This window comes from Microtus pennsylvanicus, chromosome 7 (genome assembly GCF_037038515.1).
Source record: "Microtus pennsylvanicus isolate mMicPen1 chromosome 7, mMicPen1.hap1, whole genome shotgun sequence".
In the NCBI taxonomy this organism is placed as follows: Eukaryota; Metazoa; Chordata; class Mammalia; order Rodentia; family Cricetidae; genus Microtus; species Microtus pennsylvanicus.
In genome coordinates, this window is record NC_134585.1 from 81,695,830 (window position 1) to 81,714,212 (window position 18,383).

The 18,383-nt window shown below is 44.7% G+C and overlaps 1 protein-coding gene and 1 long non-coding RNA gene across 2 annotated transcripts in view; one reads left to right on the forward strand and one right to left on the reverse strand.

Moving 5' to 3' along the window:
• Positions 1-1,311: 1,311 nt before the first annotated feature.
• Positions 1,312-15,868, reverse strand: LOC142854860 (alcohol dehydrogenase class-3). The gene is made up of 9 exons (XM_075981242.1): positions 15,755-15,868; positions 13,772-13,873; positions 11,948-12,089; positions 11,375-11,462; positions 7,142-7,361; positions 6,761-7,021; positions 3,430-3,565; positions 1,836-1,974; positions 1,312-1,549 (listed from the first exon to the last, which is right to left on the reverse strand). Exons 1-9 carry the CDS (start codon positions 15,764-15,766, stop codon positions 1,525-1,527), a joined length of 1,125 nt encoding a protein of 374 aa, XP_075837357.1. The 5' UTR covers positions 15,767-15,868; the 3' UTR covers positions 1,312-1,524.
• Positions 15,869-16,040: 172 nt separating this feature from the next.
• The window catches only part of LOC142854866 (uncharacterized), a 226,639-nt gene continuing 224,296 nt past the window's right edge, over positions 16,041-18,383 (forward strand). The window contains exons 1-2 of the long non-coding RNA XR_012911380.1: positions 16,041-16,105; positions 16,980-17,144. This is a non-coding gene — a long non-coding RNA (uncharacterized LOC142854866). The remainder of the gene's footprint in view (positions 16,106-16,979; positions 17,145-18,383) is intronic.

Genomic DNA, 18,383 nt, shown 5'->3' on the forward strand with positions numbered 1-18,383 from the left:
TTCATCTTCCTATTTCCCCCAACTTTGTGTTTTCTTCCACTTTAAACTCATTGAGTTCAATTTGTGTTGCTCAACTGCTAAGAGTGGAGGCCTGGCCTAGAATGTGAGTGCAGGGGTCATGCCATAAGAGCTCCTTGGCTAGGGATGGAATTTTGTGCTCGCTTGCGTGTCTTCAAGCTGGGACTCCGTTTGGCTTGATCATGTGATGAGTTGTGCATGGTGTCACAAATTTCTGTGAGTTCATATGTGCAGCTTCTAGGTTGTGTCTGGAGAAGTTGGCCTGAAATTATCCACCACCTTTGGCTCTTACAATCTTTCTACCCCATCTTCCACAAAGTCTCTGAGCCTTGGAGGGGTATGAAGTATATACATCTCATTTAGGGTTAGCAATCCAGTTATTCTCTGCATGTTGACCAGTTGAGCATCTGTGAAGCATCTACTGAAAGAAACTTATGAGAAATCCCTATGTACAGCTTTTAAAAGATGGGTAAAGCTTTAACTTGGGTGTTTTCTTGAGGCTCTCAGCCCTGTTATTCTTGTTCCACATTCCACACCCAACCTCCAGAACAAGCCACAGATACTTGTCTGCATCGTCTTTGTACTAAACTGGTAAGCACATTTGTACTATGGTGTTTTGAGAGAAGCACACGACCAGGATACCAGGGATCTGATTTGAACTGTGTGGCTAGGGGAGAGATTACACCCGCTTGCACTGACATCACAGCTTAGTAACAGCTTACAGGACAATGTGACTGAAGCAAATTTGCATTATCGGTAGCTAGGTGGACTCTATGTGTTTCAACTCGAATCAGTATTTGAGCCCGAAGTGAGATGACAGTTCTTGCTTCTGAGCATTCTGCAGCCATCGCGGCATGGCCTCATTTTGGGCTATGGGAGTAGCTGAGTAGACATTTAGGCAGGAGGTGATCCTGTGGAGCATGCCCTTGACTTGCGGTATTTACCACCTGTGCAGCTGTCAGTGTCCAGCTGACAGAGCACACTGCACTGTTCTGTTCTCATAATTCTACCAAAAGCAGCTGACTTCACCTGGCCACTTGGTTGTTGTCAACACAGTACACAGTTCAAGGATGTATCACCCAACCAGCTGCCTAAACTAACAAGTTTACTGACTGCTTGGTAGTGTATGTTTCTAATCGGTATTTCCAGACAAAGGATATTCTAGTCTTGGTTTGTTAACTAAACCTATGTGGATGAATTAAAAATTAGCCTTTCTTTTGGGTTAGCACTGTTTCTAGACTGCATACTGGGCAGCCTAAAGAGAGATGACAAAATGTTCAATTTACTCATGAATGCAGAAAGTATTTTTATTATGTTAAAATATTTCTTGAGCAGCAATTATTTATGTGGAGAATTCAGAAAACTGACTTGTGATTGATTATTTGCCTTGTCCTTGATTATAGACATGATTACATGCACTCCTAGTAGTTTCTGAAGCAGATCTGTCAGTCTATTCTCTTCCGAACACAGGAAAAAGTACAGGAAGGACAGTGTTCTCTTCTGAACTTACATCTTTAGAACGGTTCGAATGCTGTGAGACAGAGAAAGAATAATCAAATTTGAAAGATGAACTAAAAAAGAAATCACATTTATTTATAATCACATTAATTTATTTATTCTAAGTGTATGTATATGTGTGCACCCTGGCATGTGTGTGGAGATCAGTTCTCTTCTATCACGTGGGTCATGGGGACTGAACTCAGACACTGGTCTTGACAGCAGGCACCTGCTCCCTCTGAGCCATGAAGGAACCACTGACATTCTATTTGCTCTGCTCGTCCCTCCCACTTTCACTGTTAGTTGAACTGAAAGCTCACCTTTTCCCTGAGTGCATCAGGTCGAAGCCTTGGTTGATTTGGTCGAAGGTTAGAGTGTCAGTTACAAATTCGTCAACTTTTATCTTTTTTGACATATATTCAGACACCAGCTTTGGGACACTCTCTACACTCTTCCATCCTAAAAGAAACCACATTCTTAAGGATAAGTTTATGCAACAAGTTTCTGCAATGTATTTAATCACGTTCCTTTCCTGGGTGACGCCCAGACAGTTCAGAGGTTATGTGGATTCAAGATGAAGGAAACCTTTTTAGAACTGCTGTGGAACAGAGGAAGAGTCAGACACATCCTTAGCTGTGAAAAAGTAAACACTCAGAGTTAATTGTTCTTTTCCTATTTTAGGGCTACTAAACACTGGGCTGGATGACACAGGCCTGAAAAGCCAGCCACAGTGGAGGCCGAGGCAGGAAGGTCATCCCGCCTCAAAAACAAATAGTTTATAGTTCTGCTGGAGAGTACTTGCCTAGCTACTCTGGCTTCAAAGGCCCTTTCAAATCAGCTCCTGGAATATGGTGCCCCCAGGAGCACATGCCAGTTAAATAAAGAGTTCCAGATACTAGAATCAGTCAAACTGACACCTTCTAAGGTAAACATGTAATCATAAAGAAGAAAATTTTGGTCATGCCCTCATTTTAGCATAGTTTTCAAGGCTTTTATTCTGGGTTTCAAAAAAGTTGAGATAAAACATAGTATGGGATCTCAACACACATTCTCTTAAACAGCATTCAAAATGCCTGGGATATTTTCCCCTAATAAGGATGGTAGGATAGGATTGTCCATTGAGTTTTTTTTGAAAGCCTGTAAGAAGCATGGAAGTCATTCATTCACAATAGTTGGGCTGTGAGACATGTTTTGATATTTCTCCCCAGCTGAGCACCACAAAAGACTTTACCCAACCTTCTACCCATAGTTAGATAATGCCAAATGACTAAATCACTCCTACGACTAACCAGGGGAAAATGATCATCAGTTTGATAGCTTTTAATTTTGCTAAAAACTTTTGTCATTACTTTAGTTTAGGATCATGTATTGGGCACTACTAAAACTAGCATTATTCAGAAAGAAGTCTGACTATATTAAGTGAGGTTGCATTCTCTAAGTATTAAAATGACACCTAAATTCACACAAGAAACCCTGGGCAGTTTACCCAGCCTGCCTTCAACCTCTTTCTCATTAATTCTTGTTCTCTCTCTCGTTTCTTTCTTGTTCTTCTTCTTCTTTTTTTTTTAAAGACTGGGTCTCACTGTGTATCTCTGGCTGTCTTGCAACTCACTGTGTACACCATGCTGGCCTTCCACCTGCCCCTGCCTCCTGGGTGTTGGAATTAAAGGCTGTACCCCTACACCTGGCTCTTGCTCTTTGAAGTCCTGTATTGTATGGCTCTCCTTACTTAAGAAGCCGATGCCTCCCCAGCACCAGCGGCCCATACTGACTCTGAAAGTCTCTTCAGGTCTCCCGTGAAACAATCAAGAAAGAACTACAACCAGATGATTTGTGTTAACACACGAAATGAGACTGAGATTTAAATTATGCCAATGGAAACAGGAGAGAAAATCTACTTGTCCACTGCGTTACCTCCAAAGGCAGTGCCTTTCCACGTGCGTCCTGTCACCAGCTGGAATGGGCGAGTGGCGATTTCTTCACCTGAAGCAGCTACGCCAACCACCACACTGACTCCCCAGCCTTTGTGCACCCCCTCGAGGGCTGCTCTCTGCAAGAACAAAGACACAATCCCAGGTGTCCATAAGCTGCACCAACACTGCCCTTTTCCCCAGAAACCTCTAGTGGGGGAACGGGTGACACATTTTACAAAATGGCAACAAGTTCTCAAACTTAATGTTTAGTAATTTTAATTTTACTGAGCAATTATATTTTAACAAGTACCTTTAAAAATTAACCTAACTATAAGAAAATTGAATAAATTGATAGCTACTACTTTCTTTTTAAAATTTCTATCCTATATCCACCTAGAAAAAAAATGAATCTAGACTGCTTCTCTCGCATGAGTTATAAAACCCAACTATAAAAAGACCTGAGACTTTCAAACTACTACAGGAAAACATAAGGGAAATACTTAGACATTGGGACAGGGAACATTTTTTTGGGTAAGATCAACAACATAGGAAGTGAAAGCAAAGATAAACAGATTGAGCGGAACAAATAAAAGAGACTTCTGCACAGCAGAGAACAACAGAGTGTAGATGCAGATCACAGATCATTTGTAAAATTACAAGAACCCCCTAAAAACCCAACAACAAAAAGCCAAACAACCTGGTCTCAAGGGATAAGAAAAGACATTTCTCCAAAGCAGACAAAGATGGCAGATACGAGAAAAGATGTTCAGCATCACTGGTTACTACTGAGACTCAAAACCACAACACAGCACCTCACTCCAGTAAGAATGACAGTAGTCAGAAAGGTTACAAAGGACAGGAGGAGGAGGAGCTGTCTGAGCTGTACACCCCTCTGGCCTTAGCTTGCTCATTAGCTGTAGAAAACAAGGTAACCACTTACTGTGATTGTTTTTTCTTGGGGTGGTGGTGGGGGGTTTGATCAAACCCAGTGCCACCTAGGAAGAACTAAAAAGGCCAGTAGAGAACCCAAACGAGGGAGAAAGGCTTAAACAGATATCTCAAGCTTCTAGAATTTGGATTCCAGCAGAAGAAGAACAGGTAAGCTAGCCAGGCGGCCAGGACGAACAAAAGGCCTGTGCTCTTACAACAGATTGGTACCCAACGTGGTAAACTGACTCCATGTAAAACGAATTCTAGACAGAAATATAAAGTTTAGCACTGCTGGTGGCGTGCCATAGCTCCTTTAAGAGAGAATTTCCAGACTCAGCAGCCATCCCCCCTCCCCCCCCCCCCGCCCCCAAGCCGCAGGGTTTCTGGAGGAGGGGAAAGACAGAAAGGAGAGATGGAAATGTGCCATCAGCTCTCAGTAATTTTGGAGAAGGTCCAAAAAAAGCACGGCTCTGCAAGCATCTGTGACAATGTGAAGTCCAAGGAGGTAAGAAAGGAGCTGCTCGGAGTGTGGCCTCAAGTGCCCAGGCCCTGGGATAAAGGATTCATAGCTAGGACAGGGACAGGCTCAGCAAACTCAGTCTGTGTACATGAAGTGCCAGAGTCACAAGGGACACACTAGTGTTGCAAGGGAAGAAAGAAGGCTCCAGGAGAGATTCTAGAAGTTCATCTCGAATATGAAATATGGCTAGAAGATAACACTGGTGAAGTAGACCAAGGACTAGATTGGAGCCACGGGAGCTTTTAGATTGGAAGGACCATGTTATTTTTTGTTTTGACTTGATGAGAAGACCTAGAATGTGCGCCACCAATACAGCTTCCAAAAGCCAATACCCACTCTTCACCACCAAGCCACAGTCATTCGTCCAGGTCACTGAGGAGACACAGATGGTTAACTAATGGAGCCATGCCAAGACACATGCAAAGACCTCATCAAGTTAAAGCTCAGCTTCCTAAGAGTGACTTCCTCCTCATAAACTCACTTCCTGAGAGGATGGGAGAGAATGATGAGACAGATCAGGGAGAACTGGGGGCCTCTGGCACAAACAAGAATGGTGCAGCTCCATGTTTGCTGCAGCACAGCCCGAGTGTCTGCCAGCTGCTATTCATACTTAACAAAGCTAGACAGTTTAATAGTTTCCCCCATTTAGGCAGACGTAAACAGTACATAAAGGATTGATCACTGCCTGGTGATCCATCAACGTGCAAGCTTTATGCTTTTAGGTATCAGTTTAAAAATAAAAGTAAATCAGAACTCAAAAAGATTTTAGGGCTGGAGAAATAGCTCAGTGGTTAAGAGCACGTTCTGCTCTTACAGAGGACCAGGTTTCAGATCCCAGCACCCACAACCATCCACTACTCCACTTCTTGAGGATCCAATGCTCTCTTCTGACTTTGTGATCACCAAGCATACATGTCGTATGCATACATACTCACAGGCAAACATTCATACACATAAATCTAAAAAAAAAATAGTGCAAGAAGGTGTCAAAAGTAACTGTAAGAAATTTACTATTTAATGTTACCCGTGTCTGTGAGAATCTGCATCCTCTGCTCAGTCACCTGTGTCTGTGAGAATCTGCATCCTCTGCTCAGTCACCTGTGTCTGAGAATCTGCATCCTCTCCTCAGGTCACCTGTGTCTGAGAATCTGCATCCTCTCCTCAGGTCACCTGTGTCTGAGAATCTGCATCCTCTGCTCAGTCACCTGTGTCTGAGAATCTGCATCCTCTGCTCAGGTCATCTGTGTCTGAGAATCTGCATCCTCTGCTCAGTCACCTGTGTCTGAGAATCTGCATCCTCTGCTCAGGTCACCTGTGTCTGAGAATCTGCATCCCCTGCTCAGGTCACCTGTGTCTGAGAATCTGCATCCTCTGCTCAGGTCACCTGTGTCTGAGAATCTGCATCCTCTGCTCAGGTCACCTGTGTCTGAGAATCTGCATCCCCTGCTCAGTCACCTGTGTCTGAGAATCTGCATCCCCTGCTCAGTCACCTGTGTCTGAGAATCTGCATCCTCTGCTCAGTTACCCGTGTCTGAGAATCTGCATTCTCTGCTCAGGTCACCATGTCAGGATGTGTGTGCACATCCAATTCCAAAGCTCATGCTCTCCATACTATTTAGCCTCTCATTTCATGAGATAAGCAGTTAACATACACTCAAAAGGCAAAGAAATATTATTTTTTTGTTCATCTTTCCCCTTTCCGAACTTCTATCATTTCCCACTCAAATAGTTCCAAGTAGTTCAAGAAGCTATTACCATCCTTTGCTTTCTTTAGAATTAATTCCTATCAAAGCTGTTTCTTCCAAAACAAAACAATCTCTGATCTTCAGGAAATTGCATTTTAAAAAAGTATTGTAAGCACAAAAGAAGGAGGCATACTTACCATGACCTTCACGTTGCCGATGCACTCAAAAGAGTAGTCTGCTCCCCCGTCTGTCATCTCAATGAGTACTTCCTGGATGGGTTTACTGAAATCCTGGGGGTTAATACATTCAGAGGCTCCAAATTCTTTGGCCTTTGCGAATTTATCTTTATTGATGTCGATACCAATGATCCGGGATGCGCCAGCCACTTTACAGCCCATGATCACTGCCAATCCAACTCCTCCCAGGCCAAAGACGGCACAGGTAGAACCAGGCTCCACCTACATCAAAAGACAGTCTGTAAGCAGCATGCCAAGAGTCACGGCCTCACAGGACAGCCGCTGTTTCAGCAATGTCTCTCTGAATTAAGGCAGAAGCCGAAGCCCAGTCCAGTCTCTTACCTTGGCAGTGTTCACAGCAGCACCATAGCCGGTTGAAATGCCACACCCGAGAAGGCAGACTTTATCCAAAGGTGCTGAAGGGTCAATTTTAGCGACAGAGATGTCAGCCACAACTGTGTATTCAGAAAATGTGCTGGTTCCCATGAAATGAAAAATAGACTTTCCTTTGCAGGTAAATCTGCTAGTGCCATCAGGCATTAATCCTTTCCCCTGAGTGACTCTAGAGAGAAGGAAAAGAAAAATGAAAAGAGAAGGGTTGACTCATTTCCTTAACTCTATATAAAAAAATTCAGTTTCAAAAATAATGACCAACAAATACTCAGAAAGGTATACTAGGGCAAAAAGCCCTAACTTTTAATGCAGTGATTGTTAACCTTCCTAAATGCTGTGTGTGACCCTTTAATGTTGTGGTGACCCCCAACCATAAAATTACTTTGCTGCTACTTCATAATTGTAATTTTGCTACTGTTATGAATTGTAATATAAATATCTGATATTCAGGATATCTGATGTGTAACTACCATGAAAAAGGGTCATTTGACTCCCCAAGGCGGTAGTGACCCAGAGGTTGAGAATCACCATTCTGATGCATTCCAACTAGATAAACCTACAAAGACCATGATGGTCCTCAGCTTCGGGGTCCTGTGGGATCTGCATCCGTGAGCACCGTGTCCACCTATGTCCTATCTCAGTTAAGTTGCACTACCGGAACTGAAGTGATTTTAACAGGTTCAACTTCTGTGACGTTATTTTTAAATTTCATAAACACTCAGAAGCAAATAAAGCTTCATAAGAATTTATACAAGACACTCCAAAACAATTATCCAACTCATCTAGTGAAAAACAGAGGCCTCTCCATGGGGCTTCAACAGGGTAACATTTCTCAAGGATCTGAGTTCTACCCCACCTTTTTTTGGGACAAGACTTCTCTATCTAACCCTGGTTAACCTTGAAGACGCTCTGTAGACCAGGTTGTTCACAAATTCAGAGATCCACCTGCCACATCTGGCCTTTCTCTTTGACTGTGATTGATCACCACTAAGGGGAAAATCAAACAAGCAAAATGACCCCCCAAACAACTCCCAAACTCCGTTATCTTACAGGAGACAGGAACTAGCACTTGCTTAGCCACTGGATGAAGCATGGCTTCTGGTGCCTCACTTCCTTGTAGATTATTGCTACAAACAAAAAATCTGAACGTATGGCAAGAAAAGCATTAACACTGTGACCAATGGTGTGAGGGATCAGTGTGTGTGTAGGTCAGAGGAGGACAACCCTGAGGTTGCTCTTAGTCTTTCCACCCTCTTTGAGACAGGGTCTCTTAGCTACTGTGTTAGATGGGCGAGTTGATCTAATGATTATCATGTCTCCTTTTATCTCCCTGTGTAGGAGGTCCTTCTGTACATGTGTTGCTTTTATTGGTTAATGAATAAAGAAACCAAACAGAGTTAGGTGGGGAATACTATACTGAATGCTGGGAGAAAGAAGGCGGAATCAGAGAGAAGCCATGTAGCCCCACCGGCGACAGATGCTGGAACTTTACCCTGTAAGCCACAGCCATGTGGCGATACACAGATTAATAGAAATGGGTTAAATTAAGATGTTAAGAATTAGCCAATAAGAAGCTAGAGCTAATGGGCCAAGAACTGATTTAATTAATACAGTTTCTGTGTGATCATTTCAGGGCTGAGCAGCAGGAAACAAACAAGCGGCCCTCCTACTACATCTCCCTAAGAGCATGCTGGGATTACACAATTGCGCAACTGCTTTGATGTGGTTTGCACAATACTGCAACTGGCTTTGATGTGGTTTCAGGGAATCTGAATTTTCCCAACTGAGCCATTGTCTCAGCCCCAACATTTATCATTTCTAATAAACACAATAACCTGATACTAAGATAAATATTTTGAAATATATACATGAACAAATACAGGAATTAGAAAAGAGGCCTTCTATACATTGTTGTAGGCATATAAACTCTTCCATTCACATTGGAAAGTTGTGTGTGTACTTCTCACATCTTAGCCAGGCAAACCGCAAGGACTCCTCCTAACACAAAACAGGTAAGAATGTAGCACTAATTTCAACAGCCCTCCCTGGTATGACCTAGTGTCCACCAATAGCAGGCAAGCGAACACGCACTGCTATCTGGAGTGGAACACACCAGAATAACACAAAAGCAGACAGGCACGTAGGAACTTGGACACCATGCAGAGACACAAACAGGAAACCCGACAGCACATGCCTCGTGATTCAACTACACCAAGGTCTACAGGAAAGCTGCCAGGACAGTGTGACCTCTGCAGGAGTCAGGTATTGGTCTAAGGACATAAGGAGCACAGATGGTGCTGGTAGGGATCACTTCCTGTGCTGGGAGAAGGGTTTACCCAGGCCGTATGTACGCATGTAAACACTCACTGGGCTGCACAATTTGTGTACCATGACTACTGTATTAATGTTTGTTCTATCCTAATAAAAAAGGCAACAAATGCCAGGCATGGTGGCACATGCGTTTAATCATGCAGAGGCAGGTGGATCTCTATGAGTTTAAGGCTAGCCTGGTCTACAGAGTGAGTTCCAGGACAGTCAGGGCTACACAGAGAAACCCTGTCTGGAAAAAACAAAAGAGGCAACAAAGAAAAGAAGATCTAACCAGTCTCAAAGGGTCCTCAAGTGGTGTGCCCCACCTCACAACAGAACTACTCTTTCTGTGTCAAGGAGTTTGTTATCTATCTCCTTTGGGCTTCACACAACCCTCCTGAGGTAGCTTTAATTACCCTGATTCAATGGGCCATAAAGCAGCTCATAAAAAGGGCTTCATTTCACTTTAAAAATACATGTCTTTGCTTGCAAACTTACCTGCCTTTTACAGAAAGAGACTGTATTCAGAAAACTCTGACCCACCCATCCCTACCATCCTTTTGTGGCTCTTTGAAAGGAGGCTTCATACATCTGTAGTCTGGGCTGTGACTCTTGTGACCTCCTGTCTCCATTTCCTGAGTGTTGAGCAACAGGCACTGAATAAGTCCCTACACAAATACTTGCTGTGATTTATTATTTTTTTGTGTGTATGGGTGTTTTGCGTATGTGTGTTTGCATGAGTGTATGTAGGTATGTACATACACCATGTGTGTGACTAGTGCCCCAAGGTCAGAAGAGGGCATCAGTTCCTTGGAACTGGGGTTAGACGGTTGTGAGCCACCATGTAGGTGTCAGGAATCAAACCTGGGTCCTTTAGAAGAGCAGCTAGTACAAGTGCTTTGACCACTGGGCCATCTCTGGAGCACCATCCTTACTGCCATTAAGATCTCTTATTGTAAGACTGTGTTAATAGAGGGACGGGGAGATGGTCCAGCAGTTAAAGCACTTACTGTGCCAGCACGCAGATCCGAGTTCAAAGTGCAGAATCCATGTGAAAGACCAGGCCTGACCCGTGTGCTGTAACCCTAGTGCGGAGGTGGGTGGGGTGGGTGGATTTGGGGAGGAGTCAGGCAGACCCAGGAGCTGTGGCCAGCCAGCACAGCTGAACTGGAGAGCTTCAGTATAAGAGACCCTGTCTCAAAGGAAAGGGGTAGGGAAGCTGTACTAACAGTTTCCTCTTAAACTGAAACATTTCATTCTACAAGGAAGCTCCTTAAGTAGGAAGGTAAACAAGTCAAAATAGCTTCAGGAAGTCCTTGAAACTAACCAGATTCACTATGCCCCTTCTTGCCAGAGCAAGGGTCCTCTTCAGACAAGAGAGCCAAGCTGCAAAGACTCTCAGACCATAGCAGCTGCCTGGAAGAGGTACAGACCAACTGGGGCCCTTGGAAAGGACAGCCTCTAACCTGTAGGCTGTGCAGTGTGCTCCAGGTTCCCAGCCTTTGTGAGCTGTCACCTGTGCTGGGAGGGGCTTTGGGAATGCAGCTATCTGAGTATTTCTGCTCCTGTAAGTGACCCCTCACCTACATCCTTGTAAAAAACCCCAATAAAACGCATGGCTCACCAAGCTGGGCTTCGGTGGTATCTGTAGTTTGGTCTGTTGTGGGCTCCCTATGTGGGTTAAGTAGACATGTATGTGTTATATCTCCCCAAGAAAAGCTTGTCATTGAACAGGGAGGAAGATGAAGGTGGGGTGTGAGCTCTCTGATGTCCTGCTGCGACCCCTGCATGTGCAACAGGCAGACACACAGTACACGCACACACATTAGCTTTTTTTGAAAGAGCTATATATATTTTTAAAAAGATACTAACCTTATCTTCTGGCAAAGGTTTGTTTTAGGATTCAGACAAAATTTGCATTCTCCACACTGTGGGATGTAAAGCGGGATGACAGTGTCACCTAGGAAGCAAATGTGACATTATTATCCTGACTGTGTGGCTGGCTCTAGGTGAACACAGCAGTTTTCCTGATTCCGTCAGCTGACGCAAGCCTGCAAAGAAATGGCCTCAAGGCTAGAAAAGTCATCTAACCAGCCACGCACAGAAAGGTAAGTTTCAAAGATCTAAACAAAACTCTCAATAGTTGGAGGTTCAAGAGGTCGATATGTTTCAAAACGACCAATTCATTGACACATCCCTATAAATTCTTGCTTAACTTGCCAAAATTGCTTTTGGTAATGTACTTAAGACAGTTGTTTCAAATGAAAAGCAGTCTGAAAAATCAAAGAGGAAAAAAAATGAATCCAAATACTTGTGCTTCCAAGATAATTGAAATTAACTGACAACTTCCGTAGGTGATGCCTGCTCAGAAATAGATACGGTTAATCAGTAACACTCCCAGAAACAAGCCAAAATCAAGATGAGTGGATCAGACGCCTTCCTTACCTGCCTTCACCTTAGTGACCCCTTCACCAACGCTTTCCACAATCCCAGCGCCTTCATGTCCCAAGATCACTGGGAAACACCCCTCAGGATCAGCTCCACTCAGGGTATAGGCATCGGTGTGGCAAATGGCGGTGGCGATAATCTACCAGGACGTCAAGAGAAACAGCATCTAAGTGTGCACATGCAGCTGCAGACAGCACATTTTGTAAATTTCTAGCTACATTTCCTTTATAACTGTACTTCTCTAAAATTAGCACGTTTACAATTCTTAGACCTGGCAGACTTCTTGGTACTAATGAGCATGGTGGTGCGTTAATATCCAGGAAGGTGCGACAGAGCCATTTTCCCTTTTGATATGAGCAAGCAGAGGTAAAGCTGGTGGCTTCACCAGCACTGTGCCTTCCGTGATAAAGAGAATCCGAACAGCGGAGGCCATCCCACTGCCGGCTTCCTAACTTGGAATGTAATGCCTAAGAAGACATTATTTCTGAGAGGTGCCTGGCTGTCTGGTCTCCGCCAAACTCAGAGCTTTTAGTGGAATGGAGTCTTTTGGCCAACATACAGTTTCTACTCAAACAAGGTAGGGGGCGCGGTGAAAAGATGGCTCAGTGACTAAGAGTGCATGCCACTACTCTTGCAGATGATCCGGTTTGTGGGTTCAGCACCCACATTAGGCGGCTCACAACTACCTGCAGCTCCCCTGGGCTCCAACGCCCTCTGGTCTCCTCAGGTTCCTGCATGCGCTTGGCACACAGAAATTCACAGAGGTACATCAACATATACATTAAAAAAAATCAATTAAAGGAAAAATCTTGTTCGTATTTATGTTTTTCTGCTTCTGTACTCTGTACCCCATCCTTTTCTGTACGTCACCAGCTTCCTGGGGGACGAAAGTTCACCGTGTCCACACTATTCATCTTCATTTATCTAGGACAAACTGCTTTCTTTACTGGCAAAGCACCCACCAGCTTAACTTTTGAACACGAACAGAAATACACAAAGTATGAGATTTCAGAGTCTTAGACTTGACTGAAAAGGACCTTGAAAAGCGTTAGGCTTTGTGCTTCTCAATCAGATCTTTCTGTGAACCTTGGGGCATAGGCAGTGCATGGTGTGTCTGGGGGCAAAGCAAGAGACCCGTGGCTCTTTTCCTTGAAAAGAAACATTTTTCCAGAATGTTATGGAACAGAACACATGTAATGGTTTTGACTTTAAAGCATTCACTTTTTACCCAAAACCAGCACAGAGCAGAGGGTAAAACGAAGTTTTATGTCAAGAAGTCAAAGGTCTCTGGGGAATGCTGTCTTCTGCCTCTCTCCAGGGGTAACTTCTTTTCTTAGCCACAGTGAAAGGTAAGGAGCAGGGGACTAATGAATCCACTGGACCCTGGCCTTGTCCACCAGGGGCATTTTAATGCTCTCTAGGCAAGAGAACTTTGTTTATTGCTCTAATCAATCAAGAACCTTTCCCCAGTTTTCTGGAAGCAAACCTGAAGATCGAGTCTATTCTTTGACTTAATGCACCACACTGTGAGTTATGGGATTAGCAGGGAGGAGAGGATCATATAAAGCTGCCTTAAACCCAAACCATAAAAAGTTATATCGCTGTAGTCCACTAATCCAGAGGCTTGGCTTCTCAGCCCCAGAGGGCTGCTTCTAGGGAGGACAGGTGAGAGGGCTGTGTGATTCCATGGCTGGAAGGCTTCCGATGATGCCTCCTCCTGGACACCACCCTTTAGGTTTATACTCTGCAGCCCTCAGGCCTACTCCTCTATCCAGAGACTAACTGCATGTTTCTTCCCACAGAGCCTTGCTGTAATATTACCTTAATTCGAACTTCGTGAGCCTTGGGAGGTGCTACTTCGACTTCCTCTATGGAGAGAGGCTTTCCAGCCTCCCAGGCGACTGCAGCCTTGCATCTGATCACCTGAAGTGGGGGAAAAGGTGGTAAACAGTTTATCCCTCTAAATTAATGATTCCTCGACAGGCAACTCAGATACTAATGACTGCTAACGCTAGAGTGTACCAGGGCCGGGGAGATGGCTCCGTGGGTAAAGGCCCTGCTGTGCAGGCATGAGGACCAGAGCTCAGCTCCACAGCATACATGGATGCGGTGGCCTGTCTGTAATTCCAGCACTCAGATGGCAGCCAGGGGATCCTCAGAGCAAGCTGGCTGGCGAGCTCGGGGTTCAAGAGAAAGACCCCAATTCAGCACATATGGTGGAGAGTGACAGAAGAAGACTCCTGATGTCAGCCTCAGCCCTTCCCGTACCCACATGTGAACATGCTTAAACACACACTACACACTCAGTCACACACAAAATGAAATGAAGGGAACATGTTCAAAGAAAACATATACCTCTGTGTGAAATGGTTTCACATAAGTAATATACTTAAAAATATATAATTAAAGGGCCAGGGATAGTGATGCAAACCTTTAGTCCAGCACCTAAGAGGCTGGATCTCTAAGAGTTAGAGGCCAGTCTGCTCTACATTTCAAGTTGCAGGACAGGCAGGGCTACACAGAAAGATCCCATCTCAAACCTTCCCTGGAAAAACCACCACACACACACACACACAAGGATTTAATTGAGAACAGATAAGATACAGGTCCTGTTGGGTGTGGAAGTGCATACTTTAATCTCAGCACTTGGGAGGCAGAGGCAGGAGGATCTCCGTGAATTTAAGGCCCACATACAGAAAGTTCTGGCTTTATTTACACAAACAAACAAAAACAGGAGGACAAAATAAAGAATACAGGATATAGGAGCCAAGCTAGGGATACAGCTCAATGGTAGAGCACTTACCTAGAATGCACAAGGCCCTGGATCCCCAACACAACAAAAGACAAGCCAAGCTAACAACAACAACAACAACAAAATCCCACCCAGGTCCTATCAGTAGGCTAGGCTAGTAACTCAAGGAACCAAAAGTTTATTATCATGTATCCTAATAATATTTTCCTTTGGACAGCTTATAAAACACCACTTTAGTGCAAAACTGCCCAGTGGAAAGGATCCTAAGAAATATCTAAATGAGGGATATGTAAAAATATCACAATCATCTATTGGAACTGTGCTAGCTAACACATTAGCCATTTGCCATGTGTGGCTATTGAACACTAGAAAAGGTTAGTGTAAACTGAGATCGGCTACAAATGTAAATTTTGAAAGCTTAGAAGAGTAAAAAATACCTCAATTTAAAAATACTGATAACATGTTGAAACAGTGTTGTAACTATTTGGTGTTCTTTTTTAATATGGCTCCTGGAAAGTTTAAAATTCCATACGCAATTTTTTTTTATCGTGCATCTAAAGTAATGAGCTACCAAAGTGATTCCACTCAGTACTGCCTTTCCTTACCCCAGACACAAGCCTAATGAAAAGGTTGGATTTTGTTAGGTTACTTGATGCTTATGAAATACGTTGACAGAATAAAGGTTGCAAGTCACTGGGTTTATTGGAGATGGACTTGAAAGTCAGTAAGATGTGATTTAAAGAAACAGGTACACGGTGCTGCACACGGAAAGCGAAGGCCCAAGGAACAGTCTGACTTTGCTTCGTAGTTTTGAGCACCGTCAGTGCTCCAGCTCTGCCATCCTGCAAGCGTGAGCCTGCGTGAAGGCCGCGGGCCTTTTCCCAACCGGCTTCGGGCCGAGCAGAGCAAAAAGCAAAGTTGCTCCCCAAGCGCAGGACCGAAACAAAGCCTTCCCGCCCTCGCTGCTGCTGCGCTAGCCTTCCCGGGCTGGCGGCAGCGCACCCCCCCCAGCGTTCCCTTCCTCTGCTCCGGCCCATCGCGCCTTTCAATACCTGGTTCGCCATGTTCGCAGGTTGGGGTTCCTGAGCAGAGCGTCAAGCAACAAGTCTAGCGGATCTCGGGAAGGGGCGGGTCGTGCGTGAGGGGCGGGGCTGAGCGCGGGGGCGGAGTATGATGCAGAGGCGGCATGCGTAGGGGGCGGGGGTCTGTGGAGGGACGGGATTTGAGAGGGAGGCGGGGCTAATGCAGGAAGGGCGGAGCCTGTTTTGGTTCCCGCGTTCTGCAGATAGAGATGGCGGGGATTTTTATCCTGAGCCAGTGAAGCTTTTTATTCCGGGCTGGCGTGATCGAGTCGCTTCAGAGCATCTCTTTGGCAGTTCCTTGTCTAACTTGGTGCAGTCATTGTACGTAAGGCTTAGAAATGAGAGAAGTGTAACGTGAGGGAACCGGAGTGCCCTCATGAAGCGCGTGAGGAAAAAGCCACGCTTTCCGGGTCGTGTCCCCGCCCCCTCCTTGTGCTCCGTGCTTCTGGAAGCGTCCACACTGCCCCCAGCGGCAGAGTTTCCTGAGAACTCGGAACACTAGAGGGAGTTCCTAGAAACGAACTGCCGAGCTCCAGTTGCTGCTTCTGCCCGGTTCCTGGGATTTCAGGGGCCACAGGACGCGGGGAGAAGAATTTTCAGGAAGGGAATGAGGGAGCAGACTGGGCTCGTTTTAAGAGTAGACAAAGAGAGACGGAGGATGTTGCGTTCTTGACAGAATCCTAAATGCTGCGTGTGGATGGGGAGGAATTTTTGTTGAAACGAACCTACTAGAACACTTCATTCTCTGTATATCTCAAGGCTTATTTGCTGAAGCCAGACCTTAGGGTTGACGGTCTTCAAGATACTGTATCCCTCATTTCACCCTAACTCACACTCTGGCTTTTTTTTTTTAAATATTTATTATGTATACAATATTCTGTCTGTGTGCATGTCTGCAGGCCAGAAGAGGGCTCCAGACCTTTTTACTGATGGTTGTGAACCACCATGTGGTTGCCAGGAATTGAACTCAGGACCTTTGGAAGAGCAGGCAATACTCTTAACCACTGAGCCATCTCTCCAGCCCCTGGTTTTTAACTTATATACACTGAAGATATTCTGTCTCCCATCAGGGTGGCTTTCCTAAACTCCAGGCTTGAAGTGCAAAATGCCTACTAGATACCTGTGTGAATTAGCGTATTTCATGGTGCTTAAAGCTCAATTCATTTCAAACTAATCTTGTCTTTTCCTCTTAAAGGGACTTTTCTCTACATGTCTGTGTTGATGGCAAGGATGTCCATTTACGCGCTCGAGCCAGAATCCCAAATCAATTCAGCAATTGCGGAAAGCAGCTTTCTTCTGGAGACAGAGAAAATCAGCATGCTGGAGTCTACCCAGAATGGCGCCGACTGTGGGGAAAAGAGTAAGACAGTCAAGTCTTTTTAAAGCTTGCTTAGGGGAATTCCAGCAGTGGTAGGCGTTCCTTGAAGTGATTGGGTGTAGACCCTGCTTGGTGTGGGAATCATTCAGTGACTGGTCAGCAACTGTGGTTGCTGTGTCAGGGGTCTGTTTGACTGAAGATAGCAAGAACAGTTCCTACTTGTGGTTGGGTAGGGACCCTGTTTGGCCACGGACGGGGCGTACTTCCTGAGGGTCTGGTCGATGGCGGACACGAGTGAGCACACGAGTCAGCATAGGACAGTGGGGTAATATGGGGCAGAGGTCTTAGCAAACTGACCCCTTAAAACCAACTGGCCCTGGTCCCCTCACACAACTTCTCCCTTTCCCTTGGTCTCTGCAATCATTGTTATTAACCTTTCAATCTCTCTCACATCTTGTAACCCTTTTCTCCTTGCTGCTGCTATTCTAGTTCAGGCTCTCATTATTTTTTATGGTCCAGAAAGCCTCTTACCTATTTCCATGATGCCCGAAGACCGAATCTCTAACACCTTTCTAAATTAATGCCCCTTCTTTGTGATCTTTTAAAACATACCTTGATCAATGCATTTTGTTTCCTTCGCTTAGATTTTTTCTTTTCTTTTTCTTTTTTCTTCTTCTTTTGAAGTCAGGTGGGTAACAATCTAATATTGTTACTCTAACAATATTTAAGGGCAAGATAGGGATAAAATTCAGATTCTAGTGAGTGCCTTTATTTCCTTCCCCTACTTCAGGTTTATTATTTAAACTTTGCATTTTTTTCAACCTCTCTCCTTAAACCAACAAACAACAACAAAAACCAGTAGGATGTCTGCTTTCTGCTTTGACGGCTATGGTGCTTAGACTTCTGCGGCTGTGAAGAGACCAAGGCCACTCTTAGACAGGAAAGCATTTAACTGGGAGTCTTGCTTACAGTTTCAGAGATTTAGGCCATTATCGTTATCTTCGTTGCAGAGAGCATGGCAGCAGGCAGATGTGGTGCTGGAGAAGTAGTTGAGAGTTACGTTCAGAAGAGAGGTAGGGAAGGAGGTAGGGAGAGGGAGAGAGGCATGAGCTTGGCAAGGGGCTTTTGAAACCTCTCAGCCCACTCCCTATGACATGCTTCCTCCAACAAGGCCACGCCTCCTGATCTTAGCCTTTCATCCGGTTCGGTTCCACTCTCTGGTGGAACCGAACATATGTATATGAGTCAATGGACCCCCACGCATGGAGATGAGAAGTTATA

What these genes read in the sequence shown, in the direction of transcription:
- LOC142854860 (XM_075981242.1), bottom strand. An exon ending in GGTCACTAAGGTGAAGGCAG is followed by an intron (nt 11,463 to 11,947) that starts GTAAGGAAGGCG and finishes TTTGCTTCCTAG; the next exon opens with GTGACACTGTCATCCCGCTT. An exon ending in AACCTTTGCCAGAAGATAAG is followed by an intron (nt 7,362 to 11,374) that starts GTTAGTATCTTT and finishes CCTTCTCTCTAG; the next exon opens with AGTCACTCAGGGGAAAGGAT.